The sequence below is a fragment of the Diplodia seriata genome (assembly GCF_021436955.1).
Source record: "Diplodia seriata strain FDS-637 chromosome Unknown scaffold_4, whole genome shotgun sequence".
Classification (NCBI taxonomy): Eukaryota; Fungi; Ascomycota; class Dothideomycetes; order Botryosphaeriales; family Botryosphaeriaceae; genus Diplodia; species Diplodia seriata.
In genome coordinates, this window is record NW_027117311.1 from 305,565 (window position 1) to 325,858 (window position 20,294).

General features: G+C 57.5%; 8 protein-coding genes and 1 non-coding gene across 9 annotated transcripts; 6 read left to right on the top strand and 3 right to left on the bottom strand.

Annotated features, from left to right (window-relative positions):
• Positions 1-267: 267 nt before the first annotated feature.
• Positions 268-1,129, top strand: SLS55_003944 (uncharacterized protein; the record flags this gene model as incomplete). Its single annotated transcript, XM_066775407.1, has 3 exons — positions 268-368; positions 453-689; positions 769-1,129. 3 exons carry the CDS (start codon positions 268-270, stop codon positions 1,127-1,129), a joined length of 699 nt encoding a protein of 232 aa, XP_066633288.1.
• Positions 1,130-5,564: 4,435 nt separating this feature from the next.
• Positions 5,565-6,374, top strand: SLS55_003945 (uncharacterized protein; the record flags this gene model as incomplete). The annotated part of the gene is made up of 3 exons (XM_066775408.1): positions 5,565-5,590; positions 5,642-5,679; positions 5,737-6,374. 3 exons carry the CDS (start codon positions 5,565-5,567, stop codon positions 6,372-6,374), a joined length of 702 nt encoding a protein of 233 aa, XP_066633289.1.
• A 5,442-nt stretch (positions 6,375-11,816) lies between these two features.
• On the top strand, positions 11,817-12,858 carry SLS55_003946 (uncharacterized protein; the record flags this gene model as incomplete). Its single annotated transcript, XM_066775409.1, has 2 exons — positions 11,817-11,825; positions 12,532-12,858. 2 exons carry the CDS (start codon positions 11,817-11,819, stop codon positions 12,856-12,858), a joined length of 336 nt encoding a protein of 111 aa, XP_066633290.1.
• Positions 12,859-13,155: 297 nt separating this feature from the next.
• SLS55_003947 (uncharacterized protein) lies at positions 13,156-13,904 on the top strand (the record flags this gene model as incomplete). The annotated part of the gene is made up of 4 exons (XM_066775410.1): positions 13,156-13,161; positions 13,238-13,365; positions 13,453-13,555; positions 13,680-13,904. 4 exons carry the CDS (start codon positions 13,156-13,158, stop codon positions 13,902-13,904), a joined length of 462 nt encoding a protein of 153 aa, XP_066633291.1.
• Positions 13,905-14,473: 569 nt separating this feature from the next.
• Positions 14,474-14,554, top strand: SLS55_003948. The gene has a single exon. It is a non-coding gene; the product is annotated as a tRNA-Ser (tRNA).
• A 664-nt stretch (positions 14,555-15,218) lies between these two features.
• On the bottom strand, positions 15,219-16,570 carry IPI1 (rRNA processing protein; the record flags this gene model as incomplete). Its single annotated transcript, XM_066775411.1, has 2 exons — positions 15,219-16,186; positions 16,450-16,570. The coding sequence occupies 2 exons, from the start codon at positions 16,568-16,570 to the stop codon at positions 15,219-15,221; spliced, it is 1,089 nt and encodes a 362-aa protein (XP_066633292.1).
• Positions 16,571-16,968: 398 nt separating this feature from the next.
• Positions 16,969-17,490, top strand: SLS55_003950 (uncharacterized protein; the record flags this gene model as incomplete). Its single annotated transcript, XM_066775412.1, has 2 exons — positions 16,969-17,368; positions 17,441-17,490. The coding sequence occupies 2 exons, from the start codon at positions 16,969-16,971 to the stop codon at positions 17,488-17,490; spliced, it is 450 nt and encodes a 149-aa protein (XP_066633293.1).
• A 279-nt stretch (positions 17,491-17,769) lies between these two features.
• SLS55_003951 (uncharacterized protein) lies at positions 17,770-18,627 on the bottom strand (the record flags this gene model as incomplete). The annotated part of the gene is made up of 2 exons (XM_066775413.1): positions 17,770-18,253; positions 18,620-18,627. The coding sequence occupies 2 exons, from the start codon at positions 18,625-18,627 to the stop codon at positions 17,770-17,772; spliced, it is 492 nt and encodes a 163-aa protein (XP_066633294.1).
• A 543-nt stretch (positions 18,628-19,170) lies between these two features.
• On the bottom strand, positions 19,171-20,202 carry SLS55_003952 (uncharacterized protein; the record flags this gene model as incomplete). The annotated part of the gene is made up of 1 exon (XM_066775414.1): positions 19,171-20,202. The coding sequence occupies one exon, from the start codon at positions 20,200-20,202 to the stop codon at positions 19,171-19,173; it is 1,032 nt and encodes a 343-aa protein (XP_066633295.1).
• Between the last annotated feature and the right edge of the window lie 92 nt (positions 20,203-20,294).

The following is a 20,294-nucleotide window of genomic DNA, read 5'->3' on the forward strand; positions in this document are numbered from 1 at the left end:
GGGACAGGCGCCACAGCCGACCATCCGATAACAACTGCAGTTGATATTGGACGGCCAATAGCATGGCAAACTTGGAGGCATCTCAGCCGAAGCCATTTCCCCGATCAGGCAATTTGCAGGCAATGCTCGATGCCCAATGCGGGCTTTGGACCGGCCGGGTTTTCCCCGAACGAGCTCACCGCCCGGCGGGGGTACCTGGCGGGGTATAAATCCAGCCACGTTTAGACTGTGCATCCCACAACGACACACAATACATCACTTGACACCATGGCGAAGACGCAGAAAGACGATCAGATCATTGAGATTGCGCGGGGGCTGAAGGGAACGCCTTGGTGTGAGGAGTACGAGCAGATGATCTCGGGCATGCTGTGAGACGCCATATCTTCCCTCCACTCCCCTCCCTCCTCGTCTCCGAGTGGATTCCTACCCAGAATGCTGACTCTCGCTTACAGCTACGACCCGCTGCATCCGAAACTGCTGGAGGGCCGCCACCGAGCGCGTTGCTTGACGTACAAATACAACAACCTCGACCCCAACACGGCACCGTACGACAAGCACGGCGAAGTCCAACACGCCCTGCTCAGCGAGATCCTGGGTCGCATCGGGCCGGGCACCTTCATCGAGCCGCCGTTCCTCCCCGACTACGGCTGCAACGTCAGCATCGGCAAGAACTGCTTCATGAACTTCAAGTGCGTCGTCGCAAAAAAACCACCACCAACCACCACCCAGCCGCCAAACCCCCACCCGCTGACACTTCGACCCGCACAGCCTCACCATCCTCGACACCAGTCTCGTCATCATCGGCGACCGAGTGCAAATGGGGCCGAACGTCAGCATCTACGGCGCCGGGCACGAAACGAGCGTGCTCTCGCGGATCAAGTTCGTCGAGTTCGGGCACCCGGTGCGGATCGAGGACGACTGCTGGATCGGGGGGCAAGTCGTCATCCTGCCCGGCGTCACCGTCGGGCGCGGGTGCACGGTGGGCGCGGGGGCCGTCGTCACCAGGGACGTTCCGCCCTACTCGGTCGCCGTCGGCAGCCCGGCGAGGGTCGTCAAGACGCTTCCGTCGGTCGAGGACGAGCGGGCGGATCCGAACAACCCGTTCAGTCGGATGCCGGACCGTCAGTAGATGCTTAGACCCGGGGTAAGGAATGGATATCTTTTTCTGCGATTCTGGACCTGGATTGATCAGCGCGTGGTCGGTCTCCCGTGAAGGGGACCGCGAAGTGCATGCGCAAGGATTGCACAAAACGGCCTCCATCTGTCTATAATTCAGTGATGGGTCCGTCGTACCAGGCTCGCCGTGCGCCTGGTGGGCTGCCATTCAAAGTAACCGGATGAGGAAATTTCCTGTTCGGGTAAGAACCAGTGGAAGTCCTTCAAAACACATTTGTGGGTATATGGTGTAATAGAGGATGCAGGCTCGGAGGATTGCTGTCGTGAGCACTAAGCCCCCTGGCTTTTCGAGGCACCATCCACGAATATAAGAATGAAAAGAGTCACGGCCAACTTTTGGTACTTCGTGCACCGATACCGACATCGAAAACGCGCGCTTCAAAGCCCGCGCCCGGGCGCACCGCTACAGCGGTTACTTCTCACCCGAAGCTTCAAACCGCTGCAAAAGACGCGCGTGACCATGCCGCACGAGATCATCGGCCGGCTCGACGACGACCAGAATACCCTCATCGAGCCGCCCTTCCACATCGACTACGGTTGCACTGCACCATCAGCCTCGGCAAAGGTTTCTACGCAAACTTACATCGAATCCCCATCTCCGGCTAGCAGCCCCCCTTGTCCCCGAAGTTGACCAAGCCACCTCCCAGCCGACAACGACCGAGCAGCAAAGACGTTACCCAAACCCCCCAGCGGCACCACCGAGTCAAAGTCGACAGGCGGCATAGCCAGATCGGCGACCCCAAAAGCGTGGACCCCGCAACCGAAGGGGGTCGGGTCCGACTGGTCTTTCGTGCGGTGGCACCCCGTCACTGCCCATCATCCAGCCATCGCGGCCCGGCCGCGCCGCTACTGATCGCACACAGCCGTCAACGCGTCCGTCTGCCACCGCTATCCACCGGGCCGCGAACCGGGGGGGAGGGGGAAACAGAGTTGTCGGCGCGCACGGCTGGCGGCAACGGGGGTGGTGGCCCAGGTGCCGCAATGCGCTTGGTATTCCTCAATACTACCGCTACTACTTGCTTGGGAAAGCGGCGTGGGAGCTTGCGTCGGAGGGGGCGTGCGCGAGCGGGTGTGCTGGGCGGTATGCGAGCTACCATCGAATAGCCAACGTCTCGACCATGTATGTCGGGACCGTGGGCGTTTGGAGCGGAGGTTCCGGATTGAGTGGCATTCGCGGTGGTTGTGTATTGCTCTGCAGCCCATTGGACAGCATCACAGTGCGCCACGGTGTCTTGCGTTGTCTCTCCACTATATGGTTAATATACAGCCATTGATAATGAGCAGCCTAGAGTCCAAGATCTCGTCCGTCCCTGTCTCTCTCCCCAAATATTTCATCTGATGGCTCCAGAGACCAACGGGCCGCGGCGGTATACTGTGAATTGGTAAAAGTAAGCAGGGTGAGGCGGGAACGTCCTTGAGACGAGAGAAATGAATGGGGCTTCGACAGCTCTCTCTTCACCATTACCAAGTCCCTAACTCGGTAGTTAAACAATCTGCGTTCTACGGCGTTTTTTTTTTTTTTTTTTTTTTTTGGTTTGGGGGGGGGGGGGGAACTCGCTCGCCCGTACCAATCATCCAATCAGGTCGTGAGGAACCCGAACCAATCATCACGTCCAAGCGCTGAACCCTTTGTAACCCTCCCCCAGTCGCTGCAGGGACTTTTCCAAAGAACGTGCGGAGCGGGCACCCGCAGGTACTTGGCAGCAGCCGGGTCGTCTCAACATTGATCAACGACCGCCTCGTTCTTACAGAGTGAAACCAGCATGTATCAGGTGTAGACTACGAAGCTGCTCTTCGTTGCAAACTTTGGAGACAGCTTGGACTTATTTGCATAACTCACCATGGCCTTCGGCTCCTTGTCCATCTCGGAGAATTCGAGCTCCTCCGAAGAGGCCGAATATGCCGATGCTCCCACGTGAGGAAAGTCAATCTGAAGGGCGAATGTCGGAGACTTCTCCGGAAACATATCGTGTTCATGGGGTTTGCAATGCGCGCCGTCGAACCTATGCCGCTTAGCCTGTTCCTAAAGTATAAGTGAATCACCACTCGACGCCGTGCGGCCGTAACTACTGTCACGGTAGTTTTGGCGGGAAGTCTTTCACACAAGATGGATGCCGATGGGAGGGTGAGGAACAGGGATCCTGCAATGTGGGTCTGCGACGTGGACGGGTCTGTACGAAGCCCCTGACTTGTGGGGTTGGCGGAAACCCTCAGGTCCAGATGGTCCAGTGGAGGCTCAGGAAAATCCGTGCTGAAGCGCCAAGAAGTCCCACTCAATGAACTCGTTACAAGGCAGTGCTCAATCCATCGTCATATGTAACGGCATTGTAGACAACAATAGCACGCTCAAGCCAATCAGAGCCTCCGAAATCAACAGAGCGGCCCCGTTAGCAGTCTTCCGCAGCCGTTGACTCGCCTAAATGAGCAGTAAACGTATTCTCCGGGCTCAACAAATATAGCTTGACGAGCCCATTGCGTAACTGTACGGGGCGACCTTCTTCTTGGGAAGTACTACCGCTTCGGTAGTTCGGCATTTGACGGGGCTGGCCGGTTCAAGAGGGCTTATCAAAAGGCCGCTTTGCTGAGCAATAAAGTTGGTACGGGCGGAAAAACTCTGATCAGGCTCTTTCGAATAGCCTCTCAACCGGTTAGAAGCGGGTTATCAGGGGAATGCATGTCCGCAAGGCGTCCGACCAGAGGGAGAAGAAGTGGGAGTCCCCCATGTTTGAAAGCATGTTAATGCCGGAAACCAATATTGCTTTTACGAGAAGACGCGAAAAAACAACGTACTCGCATTCGAGAGCGAAGTACGAAAGATAGTCATAGGGAAGAACGTCGGAGATCATCGCGATTCAAAGGGCGGACGGGGGAAAGATGGTTATCCGAGACCAAATCGGAAAAGATTGCCACGTGCGAGCTGGTGGACATGCCGCGAGCCTGGAACTCAGATCTCAGCTGGTGAGGGATTTGAAAGCATGCGTGCCGGCATGTCGTCCTGGAAGAGCTCGTCTCAGGGGATAGCGGAACCGCAACAGGGCATCAGCCGAGAAGACCGGTTTTTGTGACAGCGAGAAGCGCGATGCGCTTAACTCGCTTGCAATCGCCCAAACGGGCGGGATCCGCGGATCGTCAGATGGGGCACCGGGCGTTTGCGCTTGCGCGCAGCTCCTGAGATACGGAGGATCGGTATCGGCAGCCTGATTCTCGCGTGGCACTGCGGAAGCCACAGATGCTTTCTTTTCCACGACGGTCGGGATTGGCTGTCGTGATCCTTCCAATACGGCGGGAGACTATCGCGGCAACGATCGGCCGTCGCAGGAGCCGTAGGGCGATGGATAAAGTTTACGCACGAACTGGAAGCGCACGAAAATCATAGTGCTAGTGAAGACCAGGAGCATCGGTGATTTGCTTACGCATTGCCAACGCTCTGCATGGCGATCACAGCGGCCGGGGCGCCCGATCCTGGTGGGATCGGCAGCAGGACTAGCGAAAACAAAAGGCACTCTGCGACGCAAAGAGGCTCTCTCGCTGCTGACGGAGCAGATCGGAATTTGCGGGCGGCGGGCGAGGAAACGGGGCGTGAGGAGTCTCGCTAGGCAGCTGTTCGACGCGGCTGTTCGTTAGGCGAGATTGGGAATGCCGGCGTCGTGTTCGCAGAAGAGCTGCATGTGAAAGAATCAGCAGCGCGGTCAAGGCAGAGCGTGCTCCGGCTCGGCGACAGCACAGAGAACAGGCTGGCAAACGGGAGGTTCGGGCCGGGAAGATGAGCGAGCCCAGACCCTGCAGGGCCGCCCTGGGTCCTATCACAACGCCTTTGTCGGGGCCCCTGGCCAGTTTGTGAAGCGGGCGGCAGCGCAGGCCTGGGGGGAGGCCGGGGCGTTGCAGGAGTCAGCAACGGGCGGGCCGGCGGCGCCAAGCGGGACAACGGCGAGCGGGTCTGCGGCGTATAAGAGCGGACGAGGGAAGCGAGCGGCGCGGAGGGCGGCGAGCAGAGCTTCAGCTGGAGCAGGCATGGTGGGTGGGTTTGGGCGAGTGGCTGGCGCGGCCAATAGGGCGGCGGGCCGGCGCAGCGCAGGCTCAGGCTGGCAGCAGCGAAACAACATCGTCCGTCCCCGCCGGCCGGCGACTCAGGGCAGTTCGTCGTCAATCTCTCCACGCCTGCGATTGCATCTGCCGCCTGACTCGCCCACCGCGCCGCCCTGTCGCTATATTTATGCCGCCTTGGCTCCCCGCTACCAACACCGCGACCGCGCCCACCCCAGCCGCCGCGTGACGTGCCATGCTGCCTGCCTCAACCATCCCCTCGCCGTCCTGTATATCTCTCTCCACGTGCCCGCGTCTCACCCCGATCCGCCCTTGCATGCCTGCCGTCCGCCTCCGCCGCATCCATGGTCGGCGTCCCGGGCCGCAGCAGGTCAGTCAGCGCCGCTCCGCCCGACTCGCTGCCATGCTAACCCCCAACCAGCGGCTGCCACACCTGTCGCGCCCGCCATATCAAGTGCGGTGTGTGCCCTCTCTCGGCTCTCCAGCTGCGCCCGTGAGCTGACATCAGGCTGCCAGACGAGCGTAAGCCCACGTGCCGCCGCTGCGAGAAATCAGGCTACACCTGCCAGGGCTACGAGAAGCCCATCCACTTCCTGATCCACACTGCCGCCGGCCAATCATCGTCGTCCACTTCCTCGGCTGTCGCCTCGCCATCTCCCTCGCCCGCTCCGCTCGCCACGCGCTCCAAGGCTCTGGCCAAGGTTCCGCCTCCACCCCAGCGTCGTGATGTCCTGGATCAGCGCGTCGCCGCGCGGCGGAAGCAGCAGTTCGCCTACTATTTCCCTTCCGTCCCGCAGCCACTCGGCCTGGATGCATTCGTCGACGACATGGCCTTCTCTTTCACCTTCTCGAACCTGGTCTACAGCAGCTTCGGCCGACCCTGGCTGCAGCTGGCTGCCAAAGGTGCCGTTGACGACATGTCGCTCTCGGCCTGCAAGGCTCTTGCCCTGGGCTTTTTCGGTAACTCGCAGCGTCAGAAGAAGGTCCAGGACAGGGGTGCTAGCGAGTACGGTCTCTCGCTGCGGCTGTTGATCGAAGAGCTGTCCAAAGTCGACCAGGAGAATGCCGGCAAATACATCATTCCTGTCATGGTTATGCTGATGTACAATGTGCGTTTGACATGGTTCGGCTTGTTCGCGGGCATGGCGCGCTGATTCATGCTCTTCAGTTCTCTGTGGCCAAGAATTCTGATTATAGCCATCACAACGGCCTCAAGCAGTTGGTCCTGCTTTGCGGGCCCGAAAGGTTTCAGCGCCAACCGTGGCTGAGTGCGTTCGAAGCTACACGAGACCTGCTGGTAGTTCGCCCAAGTACGAACCCACATGACCCATACTAACGGGCGGCTTCCTTTAGATATCGAAAGCTCTCCTTGAACGCAAACGTATCTTCCTCGAAGAGAAAAGGTGGAGGACTATCCCTTGGGCGCTCGATCCGTCAGCGAAAAGCCCGAGTAACGACCTGCTTGACATCCTTTCTGAAGTCCCTGGATTTCTCGAAGATGAAATGACTTTGAAAACGACAAACGACATTCCGCTACGTATCGGCCTATTAACCCGTGTCGAGAAATGTCTGCAAGACCTCTATCATTGGCGCTGGCAGTGGGAATCGAAGAACCCTAATGCAGTTTTCGAAGTTACGGCCAAACCGCCGGGCGACCTTAAGCTGGCCGAGGTTCCACCAGGCTTGGAGACGTCCCTGCATTATCAGAAATGGTTGCAGGCCATGGAGATATGCCTCTACAATGCTGTGTTGTTGTGGATCATGCGATTTCTTGGGGAGCTGCGTCCCACCGCTTTCCCCTATCCCTCACCCTCACCATCATCTCAGCGCTCCTCCCCTGCGCCGTCGCCGCAATCTACCGATAGCCCTCAGTCACAACAGTCATCACCAGACGACTACACCTATCTTCAAGATCATATTCTTGCCAACATGCCACGAACACCGTTGCTCCTCCCGGGTCAGGCCCGCAACTTACGACAACCAGCCATGGAAATCTGCCGATCGTTCGAGTATTTGTTGGAAACTTTCGCAAAATCAACCGACACTGCGCTTTCTTGGCTTATGCCTATCAGCCTTGCATACTATGTCCTCCAGGATGACAAAGATTACGCTCGTTGGGTCCGGAAGAAATTGGATGGTTTCGAAGGTAAGGTCAAGCCCCTTATGTACTGTTTTGCTTTGAAGATGAAATACCGAGACGAGGGATGTGGGGGCTGCCAGTTCAAACGGAGTTTTCGCAATACATTAAGAGCAGAGCGTATCGCGCCCGATGGCCTTTCTTTTCATGAGCATTTTTTTCACTCCTCACGAACTGGTATGTTTAATTTCTCTACGAGCAAAGGCTTACCCCATGCGTCTACCCTTAGATATCTGGGCGGTGCTCCAGGACACCAACCCTGATAGTGTCTATTGGTGCGCGCGCATTCCTGCTTCCAAACCTCCTTGGTTATTGACTAAGTCTTCCAAAGGGTCGAAAGACGTTCGGATCGATACGAGGCCTTTCCCTCCCAATTCGGCACACAATTCCTCCAGGAGTTTCGAGAACCTGGATGGCAATTGCCCCTCCACCTACGAAACACGACACCAGGAGACGAACCAGGAAGGAGTACCTGATAAGCGCTGGCAGCATTGGAGAGCGAATGGAACCCACGGATGTCTTTGGAATGATACCAGATACCTGCATACTTCAGCATGCCCGTTTAGCGTTGCATTACGCGTTACGACCGCCACGTACATGAACACTGGGAATTGGATGGGCAACAAATACTCATGTCCTTATTTCGCATCTCAGGAGTCTTTTGCTTTTCTTTTGCATCGATCTGTCCTGGCTGACCACGGTTTCTCCAAAAGCGACGAAGGACTTCCAACTCCATGAGAATCTCTGGGCCTTGTACACCGAACAGCACACAGTCGAGTGTATTGCTGCCGCGAAGGTTCCAAAACGATGATGTAGTGTCGCTCTTCCGCCCTACAGCCTGCTATCGCTCTGGACCATGATGCACACGCGTTTGGGCACCTGAGTTGGGTGTCTGAGGTGGCTATTGACCATCCCCCTTACCCTGTGAAAACTCATTCATCCATTAAAAGGGCAAGGCGCTTTGGCTGCACGTGCCAATCTGCATTAACATTGTATCGATCTAACCGTAACATTATTACACAGATGCTGTCACACGATTATATCACGCTAAATGAAATATCGCCATGTATATGCATATCTACAGCAACAATCGATCGCATTTAGTCATTAGTCCTCTATTCAATCTACGCCTTATCATTAATTAAACATCGCCGCAAGGACTTCACCGGCCACATCCTTCTCAATCCCCCGTAGCAGGATACGAAGACCAACACATCGCCATCCCTGCTCGCTTACCCAAGAAGGCTCTTGTTGCAAACCAACAGTCGCCTTACCCAGGCCCCAGCCAACATCAGGTTGCCGCATCGGTCCGCCGCCCGCTTCGCGCCATCACTCCCGCTCCAGCACTCTCTCCGTCTCTCCGTCTCTCCGGCCTCGCGCCCCGTTCTCCATCCCCCCTTCACTTAAGCCGACACGACGCAAGGCACCTCCACCGCGCTCGGCTCACCCCCATCCGTCTCGCCCGAGCAAACAGCCACAAACTCGACCTCGGCACACCCCTCCAAGCGGCGCTGCCCGCCCTCACGGAACCCGACAACCACAGCCCCATCATCCCCCTGCACATCCGCATGCAGCACCGCCGCCGGACACGCCATCCACCCGCTCCCCTCCCTCGTCCCGAACTTCAACACCGGCGTCCCATCACCCTTCTGCACGACATGAACTCCATCCGTCCCCGCGTTCCCGCACTCCACCCCCACCGCCCGCGCCGCCGGCACCGTCGATGACCCCCCGCTGACGACGCTGAGACCGAGGCGTTCCGCGAAACCCGCGCCGCTGGCGACGGTGAAGACGGTGCTGTTGTCGCCGTGGAAGAGGAAGTCGCTGGGGGTGGGGGTGAGGCCGAGGGCGTTGGCGCAGCGGTCGGTGGGGGAGGTGGGGAGGGGGGCGAGGGATTGGGATTGGATGGAGGGACTTAGGTCGCCGATGAGGACGTTGGCGATGAAGGTGATGGTTTTGGAGGTCGAGAGGGTGCTGGTTGGGGCGGCGAGGGCGGTGGTGGTGAGGAGGGCGAGGGGGAGGAGGCTGTTGATGTTGGAGAGCATTTTTGATGGATGGTTTGTTTGTGGGCGGTTTGTGGGCGGTTGGTTGGTTGGTTTGGGGTGGGTTGGGTTGGTGTTTCGATTTTGTGGTCGAGGTTGGTGTTTTGGTTTGGTGGTGGTGGTTGTGGTTGAGGTTGTGCTTGTGCTTGTGTTGTGTGTTGTGTTGGATTCTTTCGGCGGTTCTTAAAGGAAAATCCAGATGATTGCGCGGGGTTTGTGGAGTGATGTGATGTGGGAGGAGCGGAATGAATCATTGGACAGGCCCCCGTCGCACGAGGGTTTATATACGAAGTAGGGCAACACACACGCGCACACACACGAGCGTAGGATCTTGGTCTGCGCACGCGCCGCCTCTTCTCTTCCCTCTCTTGCGAACGCAGCTGGGGTTACGTGGGATCAGGAACAACAACACACGCGCAGATGGCAGGGGAGAGGCAGTGTTACGAGAGGCAGGATCTGGAATCCGGATCGGTGGCGTTCCCGCAGGATTCAGCAGACCCCGGCGCGTGCCCAATAATAAAGCCGGCCAGCCGGCCTTGGCCTTTCGATCTCTTGATTTATTTTTTGTACCCCCGGCGGCCGGTCCGTCGGTCGGTCGGCCTGACGTACGGACTTTTGGCTGAACTCAGCAGGTGTAGGATTTTCCAGGTACGATGGAAGGAATGGGCCAAGGCGGGCCACTACGTACGTACGTAGGGTAGGGCGGGCGTAAGCTTGCTAGGAACAAGAAGGTGTCGCGCTGTTGTGGCTGTGTTGGGCTGCGTTGCGGGGCGAGCGAACGAGCGCAACGCAAACAATTAGCCTGTGGAATGGACGTGTTTTTTCCTTTTTTTTCTTTTCTGCGCTAGCTACCTACGATAGATGCGACCCTGCGGAGGAACCTATTGGGGTTTAGCGCTGACGTCGTTCGCCTGCGGTGTGTTTTTTGCTCCTGCGATGTGATGCTGCGATGTTTGGTGATACATGCGTGTGCTGGATGTAGCGTGGGAAATTGACGTCGCTTTCTTCCAGGAGATTAGGAGATGGATCAGTCGGGAAGTTTTGTTGTTTTGCTTGGCTGAAGAGATCGTTCTGATTGGACGAGTGGCTGAGGCCTGTTTACTGTTTACTTATTTCTCTCCTCTCCGCCTGGGTGCCTTTCTCTTTGCATTCCATCGAATGTCTCGGAGTTTCGCGTAGTGCTGCTGCGGATAGTTCGTGTCTGAGGCGGTGAAGGCTGGCTGGGGAGGCTGGAATGGGAAGTGCTATTTTTGGGTTGCAGCTTGTTCGGACCGCGGGCGTTACACGGGGTTAACGGACTGGCGGTAAGCACTGCCTGGTCCGGTCAATGTCGAACGAGCTCTACTCAGCACGAGATGGAGTGGCGTCTCTGGGAATCAATAGCTGAGAAGGAACCGAGTATCAGCTTAGGACAGAGTGCCAATTTGTGGCGAGAAAGCATGGTTGGGATCCTGGAGAAGGAGGAGCTGACACGAGCATTCGTGTTGTTCAGAGGCCGCTACATGCAATGAGCTGAACTGGAGAAAGATGCGGATATGAGAAAGGGGCTATGGTCTCAATCTCTGTAGCTCACACTGACGAGGAGTAAGTGTCGTTCAAGAGTCTAATCGGCCGATGAATCAGCAAACCGACACCAGTCAGTGGATTGGGATGTTTCTCTCGTTTGTCAGAGTAAACAAAACATCGAAGTAGAGACTGCCGCCGAAGTCTCAAGACAGCCGCATCATCCATTCTTCAGGTCAGCTCCACAGCCGTGGTGTTACGTCGTCTCAATTGCCGAATACAGGCATCGAGTGTTATTGAAGCATGGAAACCCCCACGACTATTCAGGACCAGCGATACTGACTCGAGCAACCAATGATCATTTGTCCCAGCCGGCAGTGAGTGCAGACCATGATTCGGTGGTGCACGTCAACCAAGGAGAGAACCCCATACCCCGTACCCCGCATCTGCACCAGACCCCGCCCGGCTCTCGTCCGGCTTCCCGTTTTCGCTTGAACCTGGGGATTAACGTCAAGAAGGCCATGGCGCGCTGCTCTAGTGCGATGACGCGGCCGACGGTTCCCTGCCAGTATCGCCATAAATCCGGCAACGTTAATCGACGGGGGAGGGAAGCTGTTCAGCGGTATTCGTTCCGGACTGTTGCCGCTTCTGGCAATGCCGAACAGTTTTGATCTTGGCTTGGGTGCATAAAGCGTCGTTTCCTCCCTGGGCAGACGCTCACAAGTTTTACTGCTTTGTTACATTCTCTTCTGTCTATGTGATAAAATCTCTCTCGTGATGAATCCATTCGAGCTTCGGGGGCGATCCCTCATCATCTTGATCTTGACGGTCTCAGGTATTGACTTTTTGCTGTTTGGTGTAAGTCTGTACTTCTGTCTTCTTGGGCCCGCTCTCTGCTAACCCAACTCTTCAGTATGATCAAGGTATGTCCAACTCTCTCCGGATCTCGGAAATCCGGGCTTGCTCACGTTATACAGGACTGTTTGGTGGCATTCTTGCCGGCGAACGATTTCAGGACATGCTCGGTAACCGTGAGTAACCTAATGCGCATCCAGCCTTTCCTGTCTGTGCTGACACAGGTCCCGTAGCCAGCTCTACCATGACTGGCCTCGTTACAGCCATCTACGATATCGGCTGCGCCATTGGAGCCGTAACCGCATTCATTTTCGGCGAGCAAATGGGCCGTAAACGCTCTATCATCTTGGCAAATATCATCGGTAACTTCTTCCCCGCCCGGAATGCGTAGCCAGTCGTCATCAAACTGACGGACTGTAGTCATCATCGGTGCAGCTATTCAAACCGCATCCTACAGCTATGCACAGATGTACGTAGATGCAACCGCTGTCAAGCCGCCTTTCCACTGACATGTTGGCAGGTTCGTCTCCCGCATCATTGCAGGTGTCGGCGTGGGACTCAGCACTGTTGCCGTTCCAATCTTGCAGTCTGAGACTCTACCTGCACACAACCGCGGCGCACTGCTTGTCGTGCAGTCCGCGCTCATCATCATTGGCGTGGCCGTCGCATCCTGGCTCTGCTTTGCAACGCTCTTTACCGAGAGCTCCATGCAATGGCGTTTTCCCGTGCGTCTTCCCATTGATTCATGCCTTCGTCACTGACACGTCCGTGCAGATAGCTTGTCAGATCATCTTTTCGCTGATCGTCCTCGTTCTATGCCCTTGGATCGTAGAGACTCCGAGATGGCTGGCGAAGCGCGGCGAGGTGGACAAGGCGCGTCAAATCATCTCACGCCTGCTCGACAGACCTTACGATGACCCCGAGGTGTCGGGCCAGCTAAACGAGATCCTGGACGCCATCTCACTCGAGGAAGAAGACGGCGAGCCGTCCTGGGGCGAGGTGTTCAGCAACGCAACCAAGTCTCGGAACCTGCAGCGAGTGTGCCTCGGCATGGGCCCGTACATGATGAACCAATGGTCCGGCATCAACGCGTTGTGCTAGTGAGTCCACCACCATGAATGAACAACGGACATCTCAGCACTAACAACCCCATCCAGCTACCTCGCCTACATCTTCCAAGAGTACCTCGACTACTCTCAAAACCTCTCTTTGATCCTCGCCAGCGTCGCCTTCACCCAATACGCCGTCTTCTCCTGGCCGCCGTACTTCTACATCGACCGCATCGGCCGCCGGTGGAGCATCATGCTGTCCTCGGCCGGCTGCGCCGTCTGCATGGCCATCGTGGCGGGCTGCCTCGCCGTGCGGACGTACGCCAACGCCGCCGCGGCCGTGGCCTTCATGTTTGTACGCACGCATCACCCCCACGTTCCCCCATCCCAGCCATCCAAGGTCCACCCGCTAACGACCACGATCGCCACAGCTCTACCTCGACTTCTTCACGTCGGGCATCCTGCCCGTGTCGTGGTCCTACTCGGCCGAGATCCAGCCCCTCCGGGTCCGCAACAAAGCCACCGCCGTCGGCGTCTTCTCGCATTGGCTGTCCAACTTGTAAGCAGTCAAAGCAGACAACAACCCAATCCATCTCCTTTGTCGTCGTCAACATCAACCGCGCGATGCTGACATACTCCCGTGCAGCGTCGTCGTCATGGTCACCCCGGTCGGCCTCGACAGCATCGGCGGCCACTACTTCTGGATCTGGGCCGTCATCTGCGCCCTGTTCATCCCGCTGATCTACTTCGTACGTACACCCTCTTCCTCCTCTCCTCCCCCTCCCCCTCCTCCCCCTCCTCCCCCTCCTACTCATCCCTTATACAACCCGCTCTGGACGCACATATAGACGTTTGACTAACGCTCTTCGGCAGTTCGGCGTCGAAACCTCGGGCCGTTCGCTCGAGCAGGTCGACCAGATGTTCTTCGACGAGCCGCGGCTGTGCATGGGCTTGAGCGAAAACCACCGCCGCGTCGTGCGCTCGTCGGCGGCGGACGAGGAGGAGCGGTATGCGAAGTTTGCGGCGCGGCTGCATGGCGATGGCGAGAAGGTGAAGGCGGTGGAGGTGGTGGAGGATGAGGATGCGGGGACGGGGTGATATATCAGGGGAGGCTAAGGGCGGGGAGGAGGGTGGAGGGAGAGTTTCCTATTGGAGGAGTCGGCGGTTTCTTGATTCTTCTCGCTCGTTCCGTTGGGTGCTCTGAGGAAGTGTTGTTGTGTTGCTCTGGCTGGCTTTTCCTGGTTCTTTTGGCTCAGAGATGGCTTTGTCGCTCAGATGGCGGTATCAGAGAAGCGTTGACGGTAGAAAGATTCGTGCAGATGTAGATTGGATGCTCTTTGCTCTGGGTTCAAGCTTCAGCATGTGCCAATCATCACCCATCGTAGACAGAGGCGAAGACGAGTTGACATATTGAGGAAACTCATCATCCTCATGCTTTTTGCTGAGCGGGACACTGTTGCACTAGGAGCAATCAGACTTCCCAGGCAGATCCCCTTTTTACTCCATGATTTTCAATCACTTACAGAGCTCTTTTGTCACGTTATAGCCCTCTCTCCCAGATATTAGGCTTAACTGATCTTGTGTAGAATCCGGAGGTGATCATGGAAGCTGGAAATCTTAGGTTATATATGATAAGTGTCGAGGTAATCTTCATTAAGCAACTAATAGGCGTTGTGGCGGAGTGGTTATCGCGACAGACTAGAAATCTGTTTCCTTCGGGAGCACAAGTTCGAATCTTGTCAACGTCGTTCTTTTGCCTCCCTTGCGGGTAGGCATTCGTTTTGCCAATGAGAGAAAGGGGTGGGCGTATGGACGTGGAGAAGAAATTTTGCCGGGCCGAGACCAGTTCAGGGGCTGCATTCCCGAGCCGAGGTTTTGCCACTCTACCCACTCCCAGCTGCCACACGTGTCTTGCACCCACTTCATATCCGTCTTTTGTTTGTTGTTTGCTTATCTGCTACCGTATCAATAGTTTCATTCGGGAGCGGTAGAGGTTTTGATTTTGTAATACGGAATCGGTGGATGGTGCTAGCATTCGGCGATCTCCTGGGCTCTTTACCTTGACATTTATGGGCCATTCATTCGTTCGTTACAGCCCCCTCTCGCAGCCGATGGCTAGCGCAAAGAATAGCAGAACACGGCGTAACTATGCCTTAGCTCGTTCTTAGAGAAAAAACAAAAAACAATACGTAGGTAGTTGAAGCCATCGTCCGGACGTGTATATAGAATTTTTAATTCGACATTCTCGTCCGGGCGATAGCTTCAACTACCCATAACATGAGCAAAAACAGATCCTCAATCACTTGCAATCCTGATTGAACCAGTTTTACACAAACATATTGATCCCACAAACGCCCAAACTCCGCCCATGCGTCCAACCATGTCCCATGTGAGCCCTTTAACAGCCCTCCCTCACAACTCCCCTCCATCATAGTCACCCATGCCCTCCTGAACAACCTTGTCCACCTCGGCCGCAGCCCTGCCAATCTGCCCGCCCTCCTTCTTCGCATTCTGCAGCCCAGCAACGACCGCGGGTTGGATCAGCCTCGCGAAAACCTCCTGCCTGCCCTGCCTATCCGTATACATCTGGCCGTCCTCGTCCTTGGGCGGCCCAAACAGGTTCAGATGCGCGAACCCATTCGGGCTCTGCGCCGACACCCTGTGGTACGCCCCGTGATGCAGCGGGAACCACGCGCGGGCGAGCCGCGCTGCCTCCGCACGCGCCTTCCTCTCCGCCTCGGCGTCCACCGCGATGCCCGCGCGCAGGAACGCCGCGAGCGACGTGAGCTGGTGGTGGCGCAGCTTCCGCAGCTTGTCGGCGTTGGCGTGCGACGACGACGACGTCGCGGCGGCGGATGATGATGATGTCCATTTCTGGCTCGGACCACCGCCGGCGGCGCCGCCGCTCGGGCCCTTCCAGCCCAGCACGCTGGCGAAGCACTTGAGCGTGTGCACCCAGCCGCCGGCGCAGCCGACGACGGCGGCCGGGTGCGTCTGCAGCAGCCAGTCCAGCACGTCGAAGGAGGTCGTGCAGACGTCGGTCGAGAGGCTGGTCATGCCGGCGCGCGTGCGGCGGAGGAGGTCCTCTACGTGCGGTTCGACGTCGGCGGGCGGCAAGGCTTGCAGCAGCTTGAGGAGCTGCTGGCGCACCGCCGTCGACGTGTCGTAGATGAGCGAGAGGATCTTGGGGATGATGACCGAGACGGGCTGCGGGAGCGGCGTGTTTTGGCTGCGCGCGCCGGCGACGGCGTTGGTGAGGTAGGAGAGCGATTCGCGCCGTTGGTTGTCCGACTTGTGCGTGAGGAGGCCGAGTTGGTGCGTGAATGTGGCGGGTATTGTGGGTGCGGCCGTGTGTATGGACTGCTCCTTGACGACGATTGCTAGGAGTTGTGTTAGTATGTGATCTTGCCCTTGGAATTAAATGATCATGGAAATATAGAAGGGAAGCTGGGAACGACGTCCGCACATGTGACTTGAAACCAGAAAAGAGAACGGGGCAATAGAGAAGAGAAAAAAAATTGACTTTGAATCAGGAACCAGCAGAAAAGAAACAAGCAAAACAAGAGAATAAACCATCTTTCCAGACGGAAAACGGAGAAGAGTGGCGTTGCGAAAAGCAGTCAAAAGTTCACCGTCGACTTACATTTGGCTTTGAAGCTGGTGTCGGTGAAGTTGTCGGGCTTGGGTCTTGTCTTGCCGACCTTGAGCTTCGGCTTCTGGAAATCCTTCTTCTTCTCCTTCTTCCTCTTCGCGCTGGAGCCCATCTTGTCAGCCGCTGTCGAGTAGCCTCTTCCGTCGTCGTGTGCGGTATGGGCAGGTCAGAGGCGGCAGCATGAGATTTTTGTAGTTGCAGCCCTGCAACCGGGGAAGCTCGATTTTTGTTGCCTTGGGAGGCTAGCAGCCAAACGGGAAAGGCGCCCGCACCGCCCGCGCCAAGACCCGCCCGCCGCTCCTGCGCGCGCGCGCAGGCAGTCCGCCGTCGCCCAGCAGCTCTCCCGTGTCCCGCTCGCAGTCAACACCCACCCACCCGCTCCAGAAACAGCAGTCGCGGCGCCGCCCTCTGTCCGCCATTCCCGTCGCCCACCATGACGCAAATAGTCGTACGCTCGCCGCCCACTCCGCAACCCATTTCCGAGCCCCGCAACTGACCACACCTGCCCCCATGAAGCCCTCGGAAACGCTCTCCCTCCTCACGCGCCTGAGCCAGAAGCCCGGCGTCCAGAGCACGCTGGTGCTCGCCCGCGACACGGGCGCCATCGTCCACACCTCGGGCTTCGCCTCCAGCAGCGCCGCCGCGAACCCCAACACCACGCTGCCCGCCTCAGCCGCCGAGAATGCCGCCAACAACAGCAACGGCGCCGCAAACGGGGCCGCCGCCGCCGCAAGTCCGCCGCTGACGAACGGCAAGCAGGAGACGGGCATGCGCAGTGCCGAAGACGTCGCCCGCATGGTGCACAGCTTCGTGGAGGCGGCGGGCGAGCTGGTCAAGAACCTGGAGGAGGAGGACGAGGTCAAGCTGCTGCGCCTGCGCACCAAGAAGAACGAGCTGGTCATCGTACCTGGTAGGTCGCAGAGAGCGCTCAGATGGGGCGGGAAGTGGTATCACGGAGCTGACAGCGAGACTTCCTCTCCAGACCCTCGATTCATGATTGTCGTCGTGCACGACACGCCGCCTACGCCTTAGACAGGGTCTCGAAACTTCTTCTAATTCACACATTCCCCGGGCACGGGCTTACCAACGATACCCCCTTTTTTTTGCATGGTCGGGCGTTACAGCAACACAAGGACTCAGGAAAGAACGGGAGGGATCCCTGAGAAAGGGACGACGGAGCGCACATCAGAATACAAAAGACAGAAAGAAAAAAAACAGAAGTATTTGCATTTGAATGGAGCGCTCTGAGAAAGAACAAGAGAAAAAAAAAAGGCCGTCCGCATTTTCCACTCTTTCTTCCCCCGCCCAAAATCACCAATGCTCCTCCCCGATCTCCACCGTGTTCACATCCACGTCGCCCGCAAACCACCGCTCGCCCGGCCCGTCGCCCAGCTCGACGTCGTTGCCGCTCATCTGCCGCTTGCGCATGCGCCCGTCGGCCGCGAACGTCCAGTCCTCGAGCCCGTAGCAGCGCTTCCACTTCATGCCGTCGTGCGCGTCCCGGTACTCGTACCAGAACTGCACGGCGATCTTGTCGTCGGTGAAGGCGAACTGCAGCAGAAGGAGCGCGAGAATGCGGAATCGAATCAGCCAACCAACCATCCACTCTGGATAATGGAGAAGGGGAGTTCCGTTTCGGGGGAGACGAACCAGTTCCTTGCGCAGCCGGTAGCTCTTCTCCTTCTGCCACTTCGCGGTCAGGAAGTCGACGATCTGCTCGTGGCCCTTGAGGAAGGCGGAGCGGTTGCGCCACACGGAGTCTTCGGTGTAGGCTTTGGCGATCTCGGCGGGATTCCTTTTTAGAACCGGGGCGGGGCGCCCCATCAGCTATCATTTCCCATTGCATAGATGAGAGAGGAGGAGGAGGAGGTTGGAGCGGGCGGTTGTCGTACGTACTGCGTGTTCCACAGATCCTGCGCCTTCTTGACCTTGGCGTGCGCCGTCTCGCGCGTGAAGGGCGGCGCGAGGGACATTTTTGTAGGTAGCTTGCTTGCGGTATTTTTCAAATAGGCGAACTCGAAATGTACGGGGTTGCTCTTGGCTCTGGCTTCGTTTGGGTTGGCTCAATGCTCTTATACTATACCGTTGCGGGCGTCAGTCAGCCTTGCTTGTCCCGCTCACGGTTGCCGTTTGGTGAGTCAGCCACTTGCCGATGCGGCACTTACACATGCGCACTAGGCTTTCTCCGCGGCGGCCGTTATAGCTGCGAGACGGCGGCTGGAGCCAGATGGAGTTGCTGTGTAATAAGGTGCTTATGGGCTGCAGCACGCTCAAGTGGAAGGTGGTTTGGCTAAGCAATGATGTAATCGCGGAGTCTCGACCCCACATACGCTTTGCGAGGCCGAGTGGGACCAAGGCAGCGAATGGTTTTGCGACATCCACGGTGGTGTATGTCGGATATTCGTGAGGTCAAATGCTCGAGCTGGAAAATACGGGGTTCCGGAGCACTCTGCGGACATTTCCCCGTTTTACGGTTTTCTTCATCAGTAATGGTTGGTGAGCATCAATGCTCAACTACAGCCTATATATCAAAGGTGTACGCGTTGAAGTAACACACGAAATCATCCCGCAAAAAAGAAAAAAGAAAAAATGCATAAGTCTTGATCTATCGTCTACTGTCAACGACGGGGTTTCCTCCGGACCCCATGCAATAAAGAAACACATTCATTCCCGATCATGCCCGAAAAACTCCCCATCTCAACCAGCACGTCCTCACCGATCTCTATCATAGAAATCCCGCATCTCCTGCAACACGCCGTACCACATCATCCGCAGCCTCTGCGGCGGGCCCTCCATGCCAAACTTCTCGTGCAGAGTCACGACGCCGGCGTCGAGATCCTTCTCGCTCGGCCACGTCGCGCTCCACTTGGGGTCCAGCTCGCACCAGGGCATGGCACCAGACGTGCGGAAGACGTAGTTCAGCAGGCTCTGCTCCATGGTGTGGGGGTCGAAGCGGCGATAGCGGCTCGTCACGCGGAGCAGCAGCTGGAACAGCTCTTTCGAGGGGGCGGCGACCCAGAAGCCGGCGGAGAAGCGCTCGGTGCGTTTGAGCGGGGGGTAGGGGTGGTTGCGCTCGCCGGCGAGGGCGTTGTCGGAGCGGGCGCAGAAGACGTAGCGGGCGGGCACGGGCGCCTCGTCGGCCGGGATCTGCGCGACCAGGTCGAGCTTGGTGTGCGCCGTGTACAGCACCGTCGCGCGCTCGCCGAAGATGGCGTCGACGGGCGCCGTCAGCAGCGTGTCGGCGTCCATGAAGAGCACGCGCGCGTACTGCGTCATCTCCAGCAGCCGCAGCTTGGTGAACTGGTCCTTCCACCGCTCGACCCCCGTCGAGATCCACCAGCTGAGCGGCACGTCGGCCGCGCGGATCACGGTGGCGCCGTCTTGGGTGAGCTGGTCGACCTTGTACTGGGCGACCTCGTTGGTGACCAGGACGATGAAGTCAATGGCCGGGCTCCGGATGCGGGTCGACTCTGCGTGCAGCAGTTGGTAGGTCAGAACGCGGGTGGCGGCGTAGTAGTAATCCGTGCCCTCTGGATCTTGCGGGTCCGTGCTTGGGTTCTCGCTCAGAAATGTAGCAATGGCGAATCGTGATGTCTCGGAAACCTCGTCCAATCGTCCGTATGATGGATCAATGACGGGAGCTGTCCATGACCAACTCCACAGGAACCATAGACCGACGAAGATTACAAAGGCCGAGACGACATTTTTCCGGCGGAAGAGGGCGTTCGGCGAATTGGAAGGCATACCTGGCCGCGTCTGGAAGTAACGGGGCGCTGGTAGTCCTAGAAGCTCAATTCGTTTGGGGTTGGGAGTGGTGATAAAGGAGAGAGATTAGA